Below are 16171 nucleotides of genomic sequence, written 5' to 3' on the forward strand. Positions count from 1 at the left end.
ACAATTTGTGATTATTGGGATTAATTTAAAATCATTTTTCTTTTCATTTAATTAACTTGCATCTTTCACGACAATTCTTGCTGAAATGTAGACTGTTTTAAACCACTGAACGTAAAATGACAGAAAACTTGCTGTTATGACGGAAAACCTATATGAAGTTGTTTAACCATGATTTGATATACAATGATCATTAACATTTTTGTTATGTGAAAACAGACGAATTGTAATTCATACTTAAAAATGGTTGATTCGAGTGAAGAATTATTGTAAGTACCTTACAGAAAACAATGACCAGGGTTCATCTTCTAATGGCTTAACATTTCTTTGGACGTCATTACTAGAGTTTTATTGTTTGCACAAGCGAGGAATCATTCGCTTGAAGATCAACGTCAAACCGTTGCTTCGCCCTTTCAGTAAGTCTATCTAATACTGATATAAATACTTCTGAATTCTTTGTGACGTGTTTAACCTTTGAGGTTTTACTTTCGCTTAGATCTCTTGCCTCTAGTGTTTGCATTATGCTTATACTTCTGAAAACGTGATTTCAAGACTATCTGTATAATGCCGCAGTTAGCTGTAACCAAATAAGAACGATGGATTGCAGTTTTCAGACAGTTGTTAATGCGGATTTAACGCGTTTTTTATTCGACGAATTGAGCAGTATTTCGCTAACTACAATTCTCCATTATACTTAAATGAAAGGGAAAAAACAACCTTGTGAAAGGGTACTTTTGTTGGGCGCTATTTGTCTTTTTTAATTTACAGTGATTTGTGTTGTGCTGCTTCTCGTATTGTGTCAAGTTATGAATTTTTTTCTTTTGAAATATAGATAAAACATATTTTGAAACGACTATTTTTGTCGAAATATGAACAACGATTTTGTAATCGAATTGATGAAACAAGTTTGTATAGAGGTTTATAAAATGTTTTCAGATGTAGATGTTGAAATTTGTACTCGGTAGCCAATGAAGTTGGAAACTGTGACTCGTGAAATAGCGAGTGCTGATTTCCACTCAATACAGAGTATCTTGAAAGAATCGTTGGAGCCTTTCGGTTTTGAGTCAACGCCTCTGCTGATCAAGTGGTACAATGACCAGGTAGCTGAGAAGTTCAAATTCTCCTCAATTGATGAGAACAGTTTGGCATTTTGTGTAGTGAGCGTGGGGTGGATGTTTGAAAAGGGTTTCTTGCCATTTGTGTTTGGAAACGAGTGTCGCAATCCAAGAAATGCTTTGGACGAATCAATTGAGTTTTATCTAAATGGTGCTTCTTCGGCTTTGAAGAATTTCAATGCCGTGCATTACAAAGGTTAGTGAGTTCAGGATGCACAAACGTGTGCTAGAATTAAATTTTGACACGAAACCCCAGCACCGTAGGATATGATCATTTATAATTGTTAAGTTACCTCTATTATAATTGTATATATAAATTGCGGTGTCCCGCATTCTCACCCACCCTCACCCACCATATCATTTCACCCCGACTTTATTCTTTTAAAAATACTATAATAAAAATACTATCGTTTGGCCGTGGCCATGCCTCAAAGGACCGTGGGACTGGATAGGAAACTATCACAACCGAACATGGGATTAAGTTATCCGGTTAATCATGACAGAACACGCCTGTAGGGTCGATAGCTTATTTGAGGAGTGAAATGATATAGGGTTAAGTCACATGGGTTTAAAGGAATTCGAAATTGTACAATAAATTATATAATCATCAATTTAATTGCTAATTGCACCTCCTAATAGGCTATGTCAGCCATTATGAAAACAAAAAAGCGCATTCTTTTATTCTTACATTGTTATGGAGACAATCATTTTGTTCATGGCGCGGTGTAAGGAAACATCTTGAAACAACATTTTGACCTTTTGATTAACTTTCTCGCCCTTGAATTTTTTTGCGTGATAGTTCTATTTACAATTTTAAGCAGCTGAAACGCACTTCGGTGGTTTACTTCTAAACATCAAATGAAAAATGCACTGAAATTGGTTTCGTTATTTGAAATTTAATTAACTGTTGTGTGCTATAACGAGATATAATAACATCCTTTGAAGTCCTGGGTGAATATGTCAGTCTATTGAACAAATTTTAGTATTTAATCACATGTTTTTTTGTTTAATTAACAGATTCAGACATGGCACCGGGTACGAGGCGACCGGCCTTCCTGGCCCAACCAGCTGCGCATGTGTCTGGAACTGCTTTCTACTACCACCCCTCCGAGATCATCACAGCAGCCACAGACGAGGGGGTTCCACTTCCGTGGGGAGATCACAGTGAGAGCAAAAGTGGTGTGTTTGGAGTGTCCATTCATCCCAAATATGGAGGATGGTTCGCTGTCAGAGGTGAGAATTAAGGGACCTTTGAACCAATGTGTCCCTTTTGATGAAGGAAACATACTCCATTTGAATCAAAGTATCCTAAAAGTGGTAGAACTATTTTTTTTGAAAATCGTGGCATTAAGACGAAACAGGATAGACAGAAAGAATTTAAAAGCTTAAGTTTCTGGATCCTCTCTGTAGCCTTTATATAGAGTTGTTGTGACTTTGAAATGCATACATGTTAGTTATTTTTCCGCCCATCTATTTACAACACCGCTATTGCAAAGCAAATTGGAATCCAGGTTGCAGAATGTCTTTCATGGGATCTATTCTGTTTTGCCCCCCCCCCCCCAGCTTAGTGGGTTTATATTTTGTACGCCCCTCAGGCGCACGTGCTAATTTTTTACATAGTAACGTGCTATATAACAACATATAGTTTGTAACCGGGGGCGCAAAAACGGGGGGGGGGGGGGGTGGGCGAAGCAACATAACCCTTTCTTGTTCAAAAAGTTCGTGGCAAAAAACTTACCATTCTATATTAAGATTCTCGATTCCTTATATTATCAGTGAGCAATGGAACCCGTTTAAATAGTTGGGAACTCTTAAAAAGCACCCCATTTTCAAATGCAAGTGGAGAAACTGAATTCCAGCTTGTTTCACACGGTTGAGTGTAATTGTGATATTTTCTGTCTTCAGCCTTTAGGTAGCAATATTTCACGCTTTTTTTGCGTCGTATGATGAGATGCGTTTGCAGAGGAACTAAAACAGCGGGTTGCCATGCATACCAACTTTGAGCATAAATATCACCTGGTTAGAGTAATTCACAAGTTCTTCTGCTGGCAGACAGGAGTGTCTTTGGCTGACATTTTGATGTGCTTTGCTCAAATTTTCGCCACTGCTTTGGAAGATAATGGCGTGCTTATCAAATGACCTCTCTTTTCATCTTTATGCACAGAAAAACCTAACCGGTATTTGCGGACACTTCGAAAGAGAGCTGTATAAAGCGATGACATGCTCCTGATTGAGACAGACGCAGCGGTAGGAACCGTGCTTTTTCACTTCTCGTGATTTGTTTTCCGAAAAGATCAGTGAGAACTGTCTCATCGGTTTCTTCCCAGTCTGTGTCGAATCAACTACGATAAATATTCTGAAGTCACACTCCTCAATTGGTTTGTCTCGAGTAATCACATCAACTAATACCGTTGATAAAGTTTTTGACCGAATATAGCTGGTTTCCACTGTTATTTAGCGCACTAAGTCCTTCCTCTGTTTTGTTGATCGCGACGCATACTTGATCTCTTGAGCTGTCTCTTAAGCTAACAGATAAGGCCGTCAAATACGACACTTCAAAAGGTATCGAAATCTATAGCGTATGAGATTCATCATTGCGAGTTTAAAGCATTAAAGTTTTTCAATTTATGTCAATCTTGGTCCCCAAAATTAAATCAGAGCTAACGAAAAAATAGTTCAGAGCCACATTATTTTATATGTTCAATTTTTGAGCTGCGTTCTAACATGCATGAATAAAAAAACTGCTCATGAAAAAACATGACTTTAACTGGCTCGACTTTTTTTGGCAGAATATTTCTTTCTGTAATTAGAATGCTTATTTCTATTCATTCCATCATGTTAGATTGTTGCCAGCACGAATCACATATTAGGCAGTACTAGTAATCCACGATCACAAAAGAAACGCACGCGCGCTTGTTCGCAAATTCTTATGAAGTTAGTTTGGCTGGGGAGGTGGAAACTGTTCCTACCCTTATATATGAGTTTTCAGGAGCCCATGAAAATTTTAATAAGGGAAGCTTCTTCTGTATGATAATGGTGGCCTGCTTTTGTTTTTTTCAGCTTTGATCATTCTCAGAAACGTTGTGTTCCCTGAATTACCGTTCAATCCTCCTGTCGACATTGTGAAATCGACACATGACAAACTTCGCTTGCTTCACGAATTCAACTTCAACAACTGGAAAAACTGGAAATACAGAGACATAATTCCAGTAGAGCCTGAAATGAAGTACAGCAAATTGCAACGCAAGTACTTTGAAACTGAACCCAAGTTGAGACTTGAAACGCTACAATCTGAAATGTATCAGGAGTTTGTGAAACTCCAAAAGCAATAATTTGTTTTGATTTCGAATGAGTATTTATTTGCATCACTTGTTTATTGGCCTTTGTATCTTCTTTGTAGACATAGCATTCAATAAATATATTTTCGTTAGTTGTTTTGCAGTCGAATCAAAGTTCAGTTCAAAATAAAATTAATCTGTTATTCTTTAATGTCCCGCTACAAGTGGATGAGAGTCTGTCCTTTCAATAAGCTTCCTTTTCTCAAGTTCGACCTACAAAATTTAAATGGGAAATTTGTAAGTTTTCAGCTTTCTTGAATTCTGACTTATTTCCGAAAGTTGTGGAAATCAAATTATAATGTCGCTATACACTCGATGAAGCGAAGATTAATTATATTGTTTAGATTTCAAGAGGAAAGATAAATAAGATCAGTTTAATTTTTTTATTTCGATTTCCGCGAGGTCAAGAAGGTTTGTAGTGATGGGAAAATCGCTGACCGAAAATGCAGTGATTAGGTCTAAGTCCTCAGAAGAGAATAATCGACTGCGAGTTAGTAATCTCTCAGTTATGACGCTTATTTGTTGGTTTAGTCTTAGTTTTTGGAAAATGCAACTGCGTTGTATTTTATATCAACTGTTGACCCTCAAGCAAAACGGAACTATCAATTTTGCAGGATTTTACAATGAAAAGCGCTAAAAAGTACTCTTATTGTTTTGAAGACAAATCCAATAATTGAGGTAAATCTAGAAAAGACAAACGTGCTAGCTAACAAAAATTTTCTTAGAATTTGAAAACAGTGATGAAAAATAAAAACCTGGAAGGAAAGCCGAAACGAAACATTCGAATTATTTATAACACTGCAGTTAAATTCAAAATTAATTGATATAAGAATGACAAGTAAATACAATTTGAAAAAAAAACTTGGAAAGATCGAAGTACAAATTGGCAAGGCACAATCACTCGCGTCCTCCAACTCCTCAGAGGTAAGAGAAGAAACGCTCAGTTTTAAGCGTTCCAGCTCATTCTGGAAAATTCCGTGTCACACTTGGTAAAGCAAATTGAATCCAAAAAAAAATGAAATACTCTTTGAGTTGAAACTATACGACACAATGATATTCAAGACATGTTTTGTACAATTGTTTCAACAAGAGTAATAAGATATGAAAAACAAATATATCTCAACCTTTGGGAGAAAGTATCGGAACATAATCCGGCTTTTTTTAAAGTTCAAAAGAACGGATTTAAAAAAGGATTTAAGAACCCAACAAGTTACGTGCTATATGAACAGGTCAATGATGATATTTATCGGAAAGATAATCCAACAAATTGGAAGAGTCCAGACTTAAAAGAGTCCAGATTGTTCCTTTTGTGATGAGCTGTTGAATTTCCTGCTGTAAACGGCAGACTTATTAATGTGGAGTTCTAGCAATTTTATTCTTACCTGACCAAAGTGGGGAGAATAAAAACAAACATTTTACATGTGGAAAAATACTGATGGAATGAGATTCATAATCTGATGATTTGTTGTACAGATAGCCACCGTTATGTTAACCTCATTAGTTTTCAATTATATCTATTTTTGCTCCTGAAAAAAACAATCGAACAAAAGAACAGGATATCTGTCATTCAAATCGATTTTTTTGTGGACAAATACAAGACCTTCTGGATGTCAAAACATCAGTTTGCAAAAAAGTTTCCGACCCAGCTCATCCAGATTCTTGACTTAATTGGCTACCAAATGATGAAGAGTTAGAAAACTTTCAAAAACATACATATCGTTCAAAAAACAACCAACAGAATTCAATAACACCACCCTAGAGGGCCAATAAAGATTGTTGTTAATAGGACTACTGTAGAAAAACAATAATCAATACTAAATGACAAACCAAAATTACGACCAAAACTCGATGTCTTTAATTTAAAAAATCAATACAAAATCAAACTCGAATCAGATAAAACCTAAAAAAAATAATTTCGCCTGTAATTAATTAGAAAAGATATGGGACTCTTGCTCAACGCGACTTGGTAACGGGTCAACAAAAAAAAGCAAAATTGGTGTGAAATTTGAAAATACGTTTCCATCTTTGAAAACAATTAATATAACAGTTATTAATGTCTATAGATAGTACCTGAAATCACTAAGATGCTCATTTATACCTACGTAGAAAGCAGTTGAGGAACGACATTATCAACTCATCAATTGGTCAACTTTTGAATCCACTGGGACCTATTATTAATAAATTTGAAAAGATAACAAAAATCCTTCAAAATATAGATATATAAAAACCTCAAATATTTTTTACACACTCGCAGTAACAGTAGTAACAAAGCCAATATCTAAATGGTGGAAGCTGAGACTGTTAAAAAATACTTTATAGCCCACAGGAAGCGGATTGTGATCTGTTTTTACAGAGACTGGGCTACAAATTGGCCAAAAAACTATTTAAAAAATGACGACGCACAAAAAACCAATATTGTTTCCGAAAACAAATATTTCAATATTTTTAAAGGTTTTTAAGGTTTACAAAGAAACTTATAAATATTTTTAAGGTTTCTACTTCCAGCAAATTTAAAGAAAGTGCGCTAAAAACACATTTGGTCCCATTTTGACGAAAAACGTTGCATGTTGAAAAATTTAGCAAAAATTCTAGTAAAAAAATTCGTTAAGAACAATTCAGTAGTCCTCTTTTACCTATAGAGATGAAATCAATAATACCAGCATAAAATTTTTAATATATTTTGACAAAAAGAACATATTGCACTGTATTTTGACAATTTGAATACATTGGACGGGCTAATGGTACCACTCACAACTCTCTGCAATGATTATATCGATCAGCCAATAATGACTGAAAAAAATCTTTTTGAGTATAGAGTTCCTCCTCCCGTCATTATCAAATGCTCAATTGGAACTTTCAAATCCACTGGGACCTACCATTAATGTTATAATTTACAAAGAAAACAGAAATGCTTTGAAATGAAGATACATAAAAATCTCAAACATTTTTTTACATTCTCGCAGTAACAGTAGTAACAAAGGCAAGAATCAAGCGGTGGAAGCTGAGACCGTTCAATAAGATAAATTATAGCCCACACAAATCGGATTCTGATTTGTTTTTACAGAGACTGGGCAACAAATTGGCCAAAAAACGATCTAAAAAAATGACGACGCACAAAAATGCAATATTGTTTCTGAAAACAAATATTTTCAAAGTCATAACAGACTTATGGTTATAATCTCAAAAAAAGGATTGAGTGCCAACAGCTTAAGATATCAATTGGGACTGATAATAATAAGACTAAGTCACGACCACTTAAAATAATAAGTGCATGCAGAAGCCAAAACTTCAAACAATTCAACGAAAACACAGTGTTCAAGGCTATATAATTACAAGATTATACCTGCAAGAAAAGTAAAGCATCACTTTTTCCTAATCTAAACATCAGCGGGTCTTATTTATTTGAGGAGTAATTAGACATGACAACATAAATTAACCCAAAAATGGTTATCATAGAAATCTCCAAATTTTTTTATAAGATTAAGTGGTCTTCCTAAAACTTTTCGCAATCAATCAAAACATATAACAAAGCAAAAGAATGTTGTCAGAGTGTTGACAAAAATGAATTGAAAACAGACAGTTAAACTATTTGTTTTAAAGAAATTTTATTGGAAAATCAGTAATATGAATAGCCATAAATTGAAATTTTTAATATTTTCAGCTATGCCTCCCGGGGAAGAAATTATTGAGACTTATCACGATCAGGTTTTTGTCGTAAAACGACAATCAGAAAAAAAACTAAAAAATAAAAAAAATCCTCAAAACTTTTCGAGAGAACTGTGTCTCAGCCCAAAGAGGACAAACTATTCAACAAAAACAGTTTATCTATTCAGAACGCTTTTGTAACGCTTTACAAGTTACCTATTATGCTTTCTTTCAGTTGGTCTGTCATTATGGGGTAATTCGACAAAAAAATAAAATCAAATCGTAAAATATGCAATCACGCTAAAATTTACGCTCAAAAAATGAAAGCCCTTAGTATCAAAACCAAGAAACCATTAGTTAAATTAAAACCATTACAGACATTAATTTCCAACTCACATGAGGTTCGCTTCCTCCTGTTTTTTTTAGACTGCGCCAGAATTTGAGAAAAATCAGATAAAATAGTGGCGATTTTCAAAAACCCACCGATTTTTTCTTAGAACAAATATATTCGAAGTCATAAGAGACATTAGATACCAACTGAGAGCCTTGTCTAGGTCCACTTTTATCTCCCTAAAAACTGGATCTTAAAAATTTGAATTTTCAGCTAACTAGGGAGACAAAGTCATGGGACAACAAAAAGTAATTACAAATGAAAGCAAAACAAAAGAAGTAATGAAATTTTACGAAAACAATTGGTCAGAGACATAAAAACCACGAGCTTAACTTTGAAACCAAAATATAATCTTGTACGGCCTCTTTTTTAAAAATAGTTACTGTCATCAATTGAGCCCTGAGTAGAAATCCTTGTCAGTAATTTACATAAAAAACTATAATTTCAAAAATATTTTTAAAAAAAGCCGCGCCCCATTAAAATCTGAAAAATCTAAACACTTTTTTTTACCGTACGGCATATTTCATTGTTGTGCGTGTAAGAAAACACTCAATTGTTCAAATGGTTGCGAAATAGGTCTTTTTTAACTAAAAATTTAGTATATTGAAAATAAAAATCATTTTGTAAAATTATCGAGTTTAAATTTGCAAGAAAATGGCAAAATTATAATTCCAGAAGGCTCTTAATGCTTGCAAGAGTACAACTAGCTCTCTTTCTTAACGGAGATTATGACCGCAGTTTTATGGTGTCTACTTCCAGCAAATATAAAGAAAGTGTGCTGAAATCATATTTGGTCCATTTTTGACGAAAAAAGTCTGCATAATGTAAAACTTAGCGTAATTTCTAGCCAAAAATTCGTTACGAACAATTCCTATGTCTTTAGAGATAAAATCAATTACTCTAGCGTAACTATTTTAACATATTTTGACAAAGAGAACATATTGGACGATATTTTGACATTTTGAACATTGGACAGGCTAGTGGTACCACTCACAACTCTCTTCGATGATTATATCGATCGGCCAAAAATGACTGAACAAAATATTTTTTTGAGTATAGAGTTCCTCCGCCCGCTAAAGTGGGTCGGCACAATATTATATTGAGGAATTACAATAAAAAGAAAAATAAAAAGCCATTGGTTTTCATATTTTTAATGGACAAAGAAAACAGAGCAATTCAGTACAAATTAAACCATTTAAAATCAATCATTTAAATCGTATTAATCCTTGCATATTTATGATTAGTTTCTCGAAATAACTTTTTTTTCATTCCCTTTGACACACCACACAACAATTGACGTGAAACTTATAAATCGATTTCATTTAGTCCGAAGTTTGAAAAATTTTTTGAATATCTACTCCTTATTCAGGTGAACGGGCACATTCAAAAATTAAAAATACATAACAGCCCTTGATTATAATGTCAAAACAAGTCGTCTACAGATGACGTTTGGCATTCGGATGAAGCCGAACACTTTATCGAATCATTTATCATCAGAGTTTTAAAATTTTGATGCAATTTCAATCTTGTCAAGACCTACAAATCTGAATGACATTTTTTTTCAATTAAAAAAATGTAAGGGCATGGATATGGATTAGCTTATTACGATGTAAAAATGCTTCGCTCAGACAATGGTTTATCATTTTTTCCTCAAGGAACAGATTTTAAGATAACTGTGTAATTTAAATTCTTCTAAATATAAATGAAAAAGAAAAGAGCATTGAAAAGAAATATTCCTGGTTGCTGATGACACAACAATTTGTATCAGAGGCAACAACTCTGTTCGTGTGCAAAATTGGGCTCTAGTTGTTTTGGGAAAAACAATAACTACAACCAAACAAAATCAAAACAAGCTGACAATGAAGATTGAACAAACAAGTTTGTTTTCAAAAAGAACACGGCAACTACAGAGCTGTAAATTTAAAGTAAAACAAGGAGGCTCGGTAATGTGAGTTCGCGCATTAAGTTCCGACCCCGCTCATCTAAATTTTTCACTTAATTGTCTACCAAATGAGGAAGAGATAAAAAAAAATTAACATATCAACATATCGTTCAACAAACTACTAAAAGAATCTACTAATCTACTCTAGATGGCCTAAGAGACATGTGGCTACAATAACATGACTACAAGAAAAGACGGCAATAAAAATCAAATAGTTACAAATATTAATTACTACCAAAACTCCTTGTCCATTTTTTGAAAATCACTAATAACCAAATCTTAATGGCATCAGATAAAAATTATACTGAGAAGATTAACCGGTATTTTTTGGAACCCAATATGGGACTTTTCCTCAATGCTACTTGGCAACAAGTTGACTAGAAATGAGCAAAGGGGGCAAAGTTTATTAATACATTGCTTTTTTAAAAAAAGATTTAAATTCGAACTGATTAGAAACATAACGCATCAAAGGAAATCATTTAGAGAGTCTTTTATACCTCAAAAGAGAGCGACTGAGGCCTTTCATTATCCAGGATATGTCATACAACTACAAAAAGAACAACAAATCCACGCAAAAACAAAAAATTTGCACGAAAAACTATGCGCGAAAACGATGTCCCTCCAATCAATTAAATATTAAGCTGATCACTAAAAACAATAAAAATTGTCGTTTGCAATTTTTACGGTTGACAACATTTGTAAATCAAATAAGGCCCATTATTGTGTGCTGTGAAAAAAAAAATCTACAAAAGAGGACAAATATGCAAAAATCACGAAAACTGGTTTTATGAAAACTGGTTGTTCCAAGAAGAAAGACCATTTGAGGAGAATAAAACCGTTATAATGAGCAAATTGTGTTTCAATAGATAAATGATGTGAAATGTATATAGAGATGCTCAGCTGGAATTTAACAGAAATAAAATTGGCAGATCTCAAAATTCTATCTTTTTTATTAAAAACAAATATTCACAAAATTCATAACCAACAAAAGCTTTCGACTGAAAGAGTAGACGGTTTGTCTTGCAACTACTCGGAAAACTAATTGCGACTGTTTTTAATGAGACTTAATCATAAGACTATAAAATAACATTAAATACAAACTGAACTAATAAGTTTCACACACAACTTTACAAAACCACGGTTTTGAAGCCATTAAATTTATAAGATATTAGCCGCAAGAGTGTAACATCTTCGTCTCCTTTGATCATCGTAACGTCTTTTTGTAAAACGACTATCACAAAATGTCAACAAAAAGAACTACAAAAGTTGAAAAGTATCTAAACTTCAGAAAATTCTTCTAAAGTAAATTGTCTAAGCCCTGAAGACATCACTTAAAACAATTAAACAACAAAAAACTATTCTTTGATTCGAGAAAAACTTTAAAAGGAGCTCTAAATAACGAGGGTAATTTACGAAAATGATATAACATTGTAAAATATGCGAAAAAACGCAAACCACAACAAAAAAGATGAAGAATTTTATTACTCTTTTTTTTTAACTCGAAAGTCAAAACAACCATCAGTTATATACCAATTTTAGTTTATAGGATCATTTTTTATCTATAGTTGGCTACTGAGACCTTCAATTACACAATATTTGGCATCTGACAACAAAAATTAACAACAATAAAGGGCAAAAATAAAAAAAAATATAACAATTTTTGCAAGAGAACGGTGTCCCAGCCCTTCAAACCATATGTTAGGAAAACAAAATATAAGTTCAGTTTCAAATGTTGTAAAGATTTTTAGTAAGATTGTTAAATAATATGACAATTTGCAAAAAAAAAACAAAATTAACAGCAAAAAATCATAAAATTTTGTGTGAAAACTCGTAGTACCAAAAGCAAGAAAACTTTCTGTTAAAACAATCGGCCACAAAACTAGTTTGTATTCTATAAGGTGGAAAGGTTGACCTGTACTTACTGAGAATAAGCAAAATGTTGACTAAGGTAATATAAAAAATTGACATGTTCAAAAAATCACAGACATTTCCTAAAAACAAATACGTTCAATAACAACCAGAGATATTAGGTAACAACCAAATGAGTAGCAAGTTTCACTTGCACCTCTTGAGGAAGAATTTAAGATCTTTGATTGGTTAATTTTAAAAATCAGACTGCCAAAAAAACAGTTCAAGGTAAAAGACAAGAATTCAGTTAAATTTTGCTAAAACTCTTCCTCAAAGCCATAAAAAAACTTTGTTGTCTGAAAACAAACTTTATCTAAATTTGGCTTCAAATTTACGTAAATTAGAGCTGTCATTAACGGAACCGTGAAAAAATATTGTCAGTAATTAACATTAAAAACAAAAGCAAAATGTTTTTAAAAAAAGCAGCATAAAAAAACCAAAAAGTCTCTGATTCTAAGAATCCATGATATTATCGAAGCTCTCCTTCTGTTGAAACAATCGGCCACAAATTTTTTTTGTATTTTATAAGGAGGAAAGTTTGACCTGTTTTTACTGAGAATAAGCAAAATGTTGACTAAAATAATATAAAAAATTGACCGTTTCAAAAAATCACAGAAATTTCCTTAAAACAAATACATTCAATAACTTAAGAGACATTAGATAACAACCAAAGGAGTAGAAAAGGTTCACTTGCACCTTTTGAGGACGAAAAATAGATCTTTGAGTGGTTTAACTTTAAAATCAAACTGCCAAAGGATAACACTTGAAGGCAAAAGACAAGAATTCAGTTAAATTTTAGTAAAACTCTTCCTCAAAACCATAAAGATCCTTTGTTCTCTGAAAACAAACTTTATCAAAATTTGGCCTCAAATTTACGTAAATTAGAACTGTCATTAACGGAACCGTGAAAAAATATTGTCAGTAATTAACATTAAAAAAAAGCAAAAAATTTTGAAAAAAGACAGCATCAAAATAAATTCAAAAAGTCTCTGAATCTAAGAATTCAGGATATTATTGAACCTCTCCCTGATTTTGTCGCGCGCCCAGCAAACCGACCAAGTGTTCCAATTGTTTGCGAATTAAGCCAATTGTTGAGTGGATTTCTTCAAATATTAAAGAAAAATAATACGATGCATTTTGTATAATTATCGAGTTAAATCTGCAAAAAACGTCAAAGTTTTAATTCCAGAAGACTTTCTTACGGCGCTTAATTGCAACTAGCGCTCGTTTTCAGATTAGGGAGTCTGCTTTAGGGCTTCTAGGTCACTAACTCTGGCAAACTTTACAAAGTGGACCAAAAAGCATATTTTGATGAAAAAAGTTTGAATTTTGATGCGCAAATTGTGTTTCAATAGATAAATGATGTGAAATGTATATCGAGATGCTCAACTAGAATTTAACAGAAATAAAATTGGCAGATCTCAAAAATCTATCTTTTTTTATTAAAAACAAATATTTACAAAATTCATAGCCAACAAAAGCTTCCGGCTGAAAGAGTAGACAGCTTGTCTTGCAACTACTCGGAAAACTAATTGCGACTGTTATTAATGAGACTTAATCATCAGACTATAAAATAACATTAAATACGAGCTGAACGAATAAGTTTCACACACAACTTTACGAAATCACGGTTTTGAAGCCATTAAATTTATAAGATATTAACCGCAAGAGTATAATATCTTCGTCTCTTTTGATCATCATAACGTCTTTTTGTAAAACGATTATCACAAAATGACAACAAAAAGAACTACAAAAGCTGAAAAGTATCTAAACTTCACAAAATTCTTCTGAAAAAAATTCTCTAAGCCCTGAAGACATCATTTAAAACAATTAAACAACAAAAAAATTGTTCTTTGATTCGAAAAAAACTTTAAAAGGAGCTCTAAATAATGAGGGTAATTTACGAAAATGATACAACATTGTAAAATATGCGAAAAAACGCAAACCACAACAAAAAAGTTGAAGATTTTTATTACTCTTTTTTTTAAATCGAAAGTCAAAACAACCATCAGCTATTTACCAATTTTAGTTAATCGGACCATTTTTTGTCTATAGTTGGCTACTGAGACCTTCAATTACACAATATTTGGCATATGACAACAAAAATTAACAATAATAAAGGGCAAAACAAAAAAACTATACCAATTTCTACAAGAGAACGGTCTCGCAGCCCTTCAAACCATATGTTAGGAAAACAAAAAATAAGTTTCAAAGGTTGTAAAGTTCTTTAGTTAGATTGTCAAATAATATGACAATTTGCAAAAGAAACAAAATTAACTGCAAAAATGGCAATCATGCACAAGAATCATAAATTTTTGTATGAAAACTTGCACTACCAAAAGCAAGAAAACCTTCTGTTAAAACAATCGGCCACAAAATTAGTTTGTCTTCTATAAAGAGGAAAGGTTGACCTGTACTTAAATTACTAAAATATTGACTAATATAATATAAAAAATTGACATGTTCAAAAAATCACAGACATTTCGTAAAAATAAATACGTTCAATAACATAAGAGACATTAGGTAACAACCAAAGGAATAGAAAAGTAGATCTTTGAGTGGTTAAACTTAAAAATCAAACTGCCAAAAGAATAACAATTGAAGGCAAAAGACAAGAATTCAGTTAAATTTAAAAAAAAACTCATTCTCAAAACCATAAAAATCCTTTGGTTCTCTGAAAACAAACCTTAACTACATTTGGCCTCAAATTTACGTAAATTGGAGCTGTCATTAACGGAGCCGTGAAAAAAAAATTTTGTCAGTAATTAACATTAAAAAAATCAAAAGCAAAGTATTTTGAAAAAAGTCAGCATCAAAAAGAAAATCAAAAAGTCTCTGAATCTAAGAATGCAGGATAATATTGAACCTCTCCCTGATTTTGTTGCTTGCCCAGCAAACCGACCAAATGTTCCAAATGTTTGCGAATTAGACCAATTGTTGAGCGGAATTCTTCAAATTCTAAATAAAAGAACGATGCATTTTGTATAATTATCGAGTTAAATCTGCAAAAAACGCCAAAGTCTTAATTCCAGAGGACTTTCATACGGCGCTTAATTGCAACTAGCGCTAGATTTTTAGATTAGGGAGTCTGTTTTAAGGTTTCTAGGTCACTCAGTCTGGCAAACTTTAACAAAGTGGACCAAAAAAGCATATTTTGTGCTATTTTTGAAAAAAGTTTGAATTTTGAAAATTTTATCAAAATCTTAGCCAGAAAACTTCAATAAAACAATTCAGCGACGCTCTTCTATCTGTGACGATAACAATAACACTCTGACGTTGAAAATTTCAAATTATTTTGAATTATATTAGCGAAATTTGCCAAATTTTAGCAAAAAATTACTGTAAGTGTGAACAAAAACAGTCGAACAGTCGAATTTTCACAAAACTTTAAACCTCGATAACTCCCTGTAGAACACGAACATCGAAAAGATCTTTTTATTTCCATATTCTACGCTGGACTTGCTTTTTAATGATACCACTCACAACTCTCTACGATAAACTTATCTATCAGTCAAAATTGACTGAACAAAAAAACCCATTTGAGTATATAGTTCCTCTCCCCTCAAGAGAGGTCGGAACAATTAGCCAGAAACAAAAATTAGCGAAAAAAATTGCTTAATCAAAAATAAGTTTTGACGCTTGTTGACTTTACCCTGCGAAAGGTACATTTTCCTCGAGTCAATTTAAACAATTTTTGATCTGTTTTCCGCGGTAATTGTTAAAAAAATTTGTTGTAGACATACATTAAGCGAAGTCTAATTTCTATCTAACTGAAAAAAGCCCTCGAGTTAATAAATGGGATGAAGCAGATAGATTTCAAACTAGCCTTCATTGA

The 16171-nt window shown here is 32.8% G+C and overlaps 1 protein-coding gene across 1 annotated transcript; it reads left to right on the plus strand.

Annotated features, from left to right (window-relative positions):
- The first annotated feature begins 937 nt into the window (after nt 1-937).
- Nucleotides 938-4536, plus strand: LOC142345027 (cyanocobalamin reductase / alkylcobalamin dealkylase-like). The gene is made up of 3 exons (XM_075397113.1): nt 938-1308; nt 2130-2345; nt 4173-4536. The coding sequence occupies exons 1-3, from the start codon at nt 966-968 to the stop codon at nt 4442-4444; spliced, it is 831 nt and encodes a 276-aa protein (XP_075253228.1). The 5' UTR covers nt 938-965; the 3' UTR covers nt 4445-4536.
- The last annotated feature ends 11635 nt before the right edge of the window (nt 4537-16171 follow it).

Source organism: Convolutriloba macropyga, chromosome 1, assembly GCF_964194025.1.
Source record: "Convolutriloba macropyga chromosome 1, txConMacr16.3, whole genome shotgun sequence".
In the NCBI taxonomy this organism is placed as follows: domain Eukaryota; kingdom Metazoa; phylum Xenacoelomorpha; order Acoela; family Convolutidae; genus Convolutriloba; species Convolutriloba macropyga.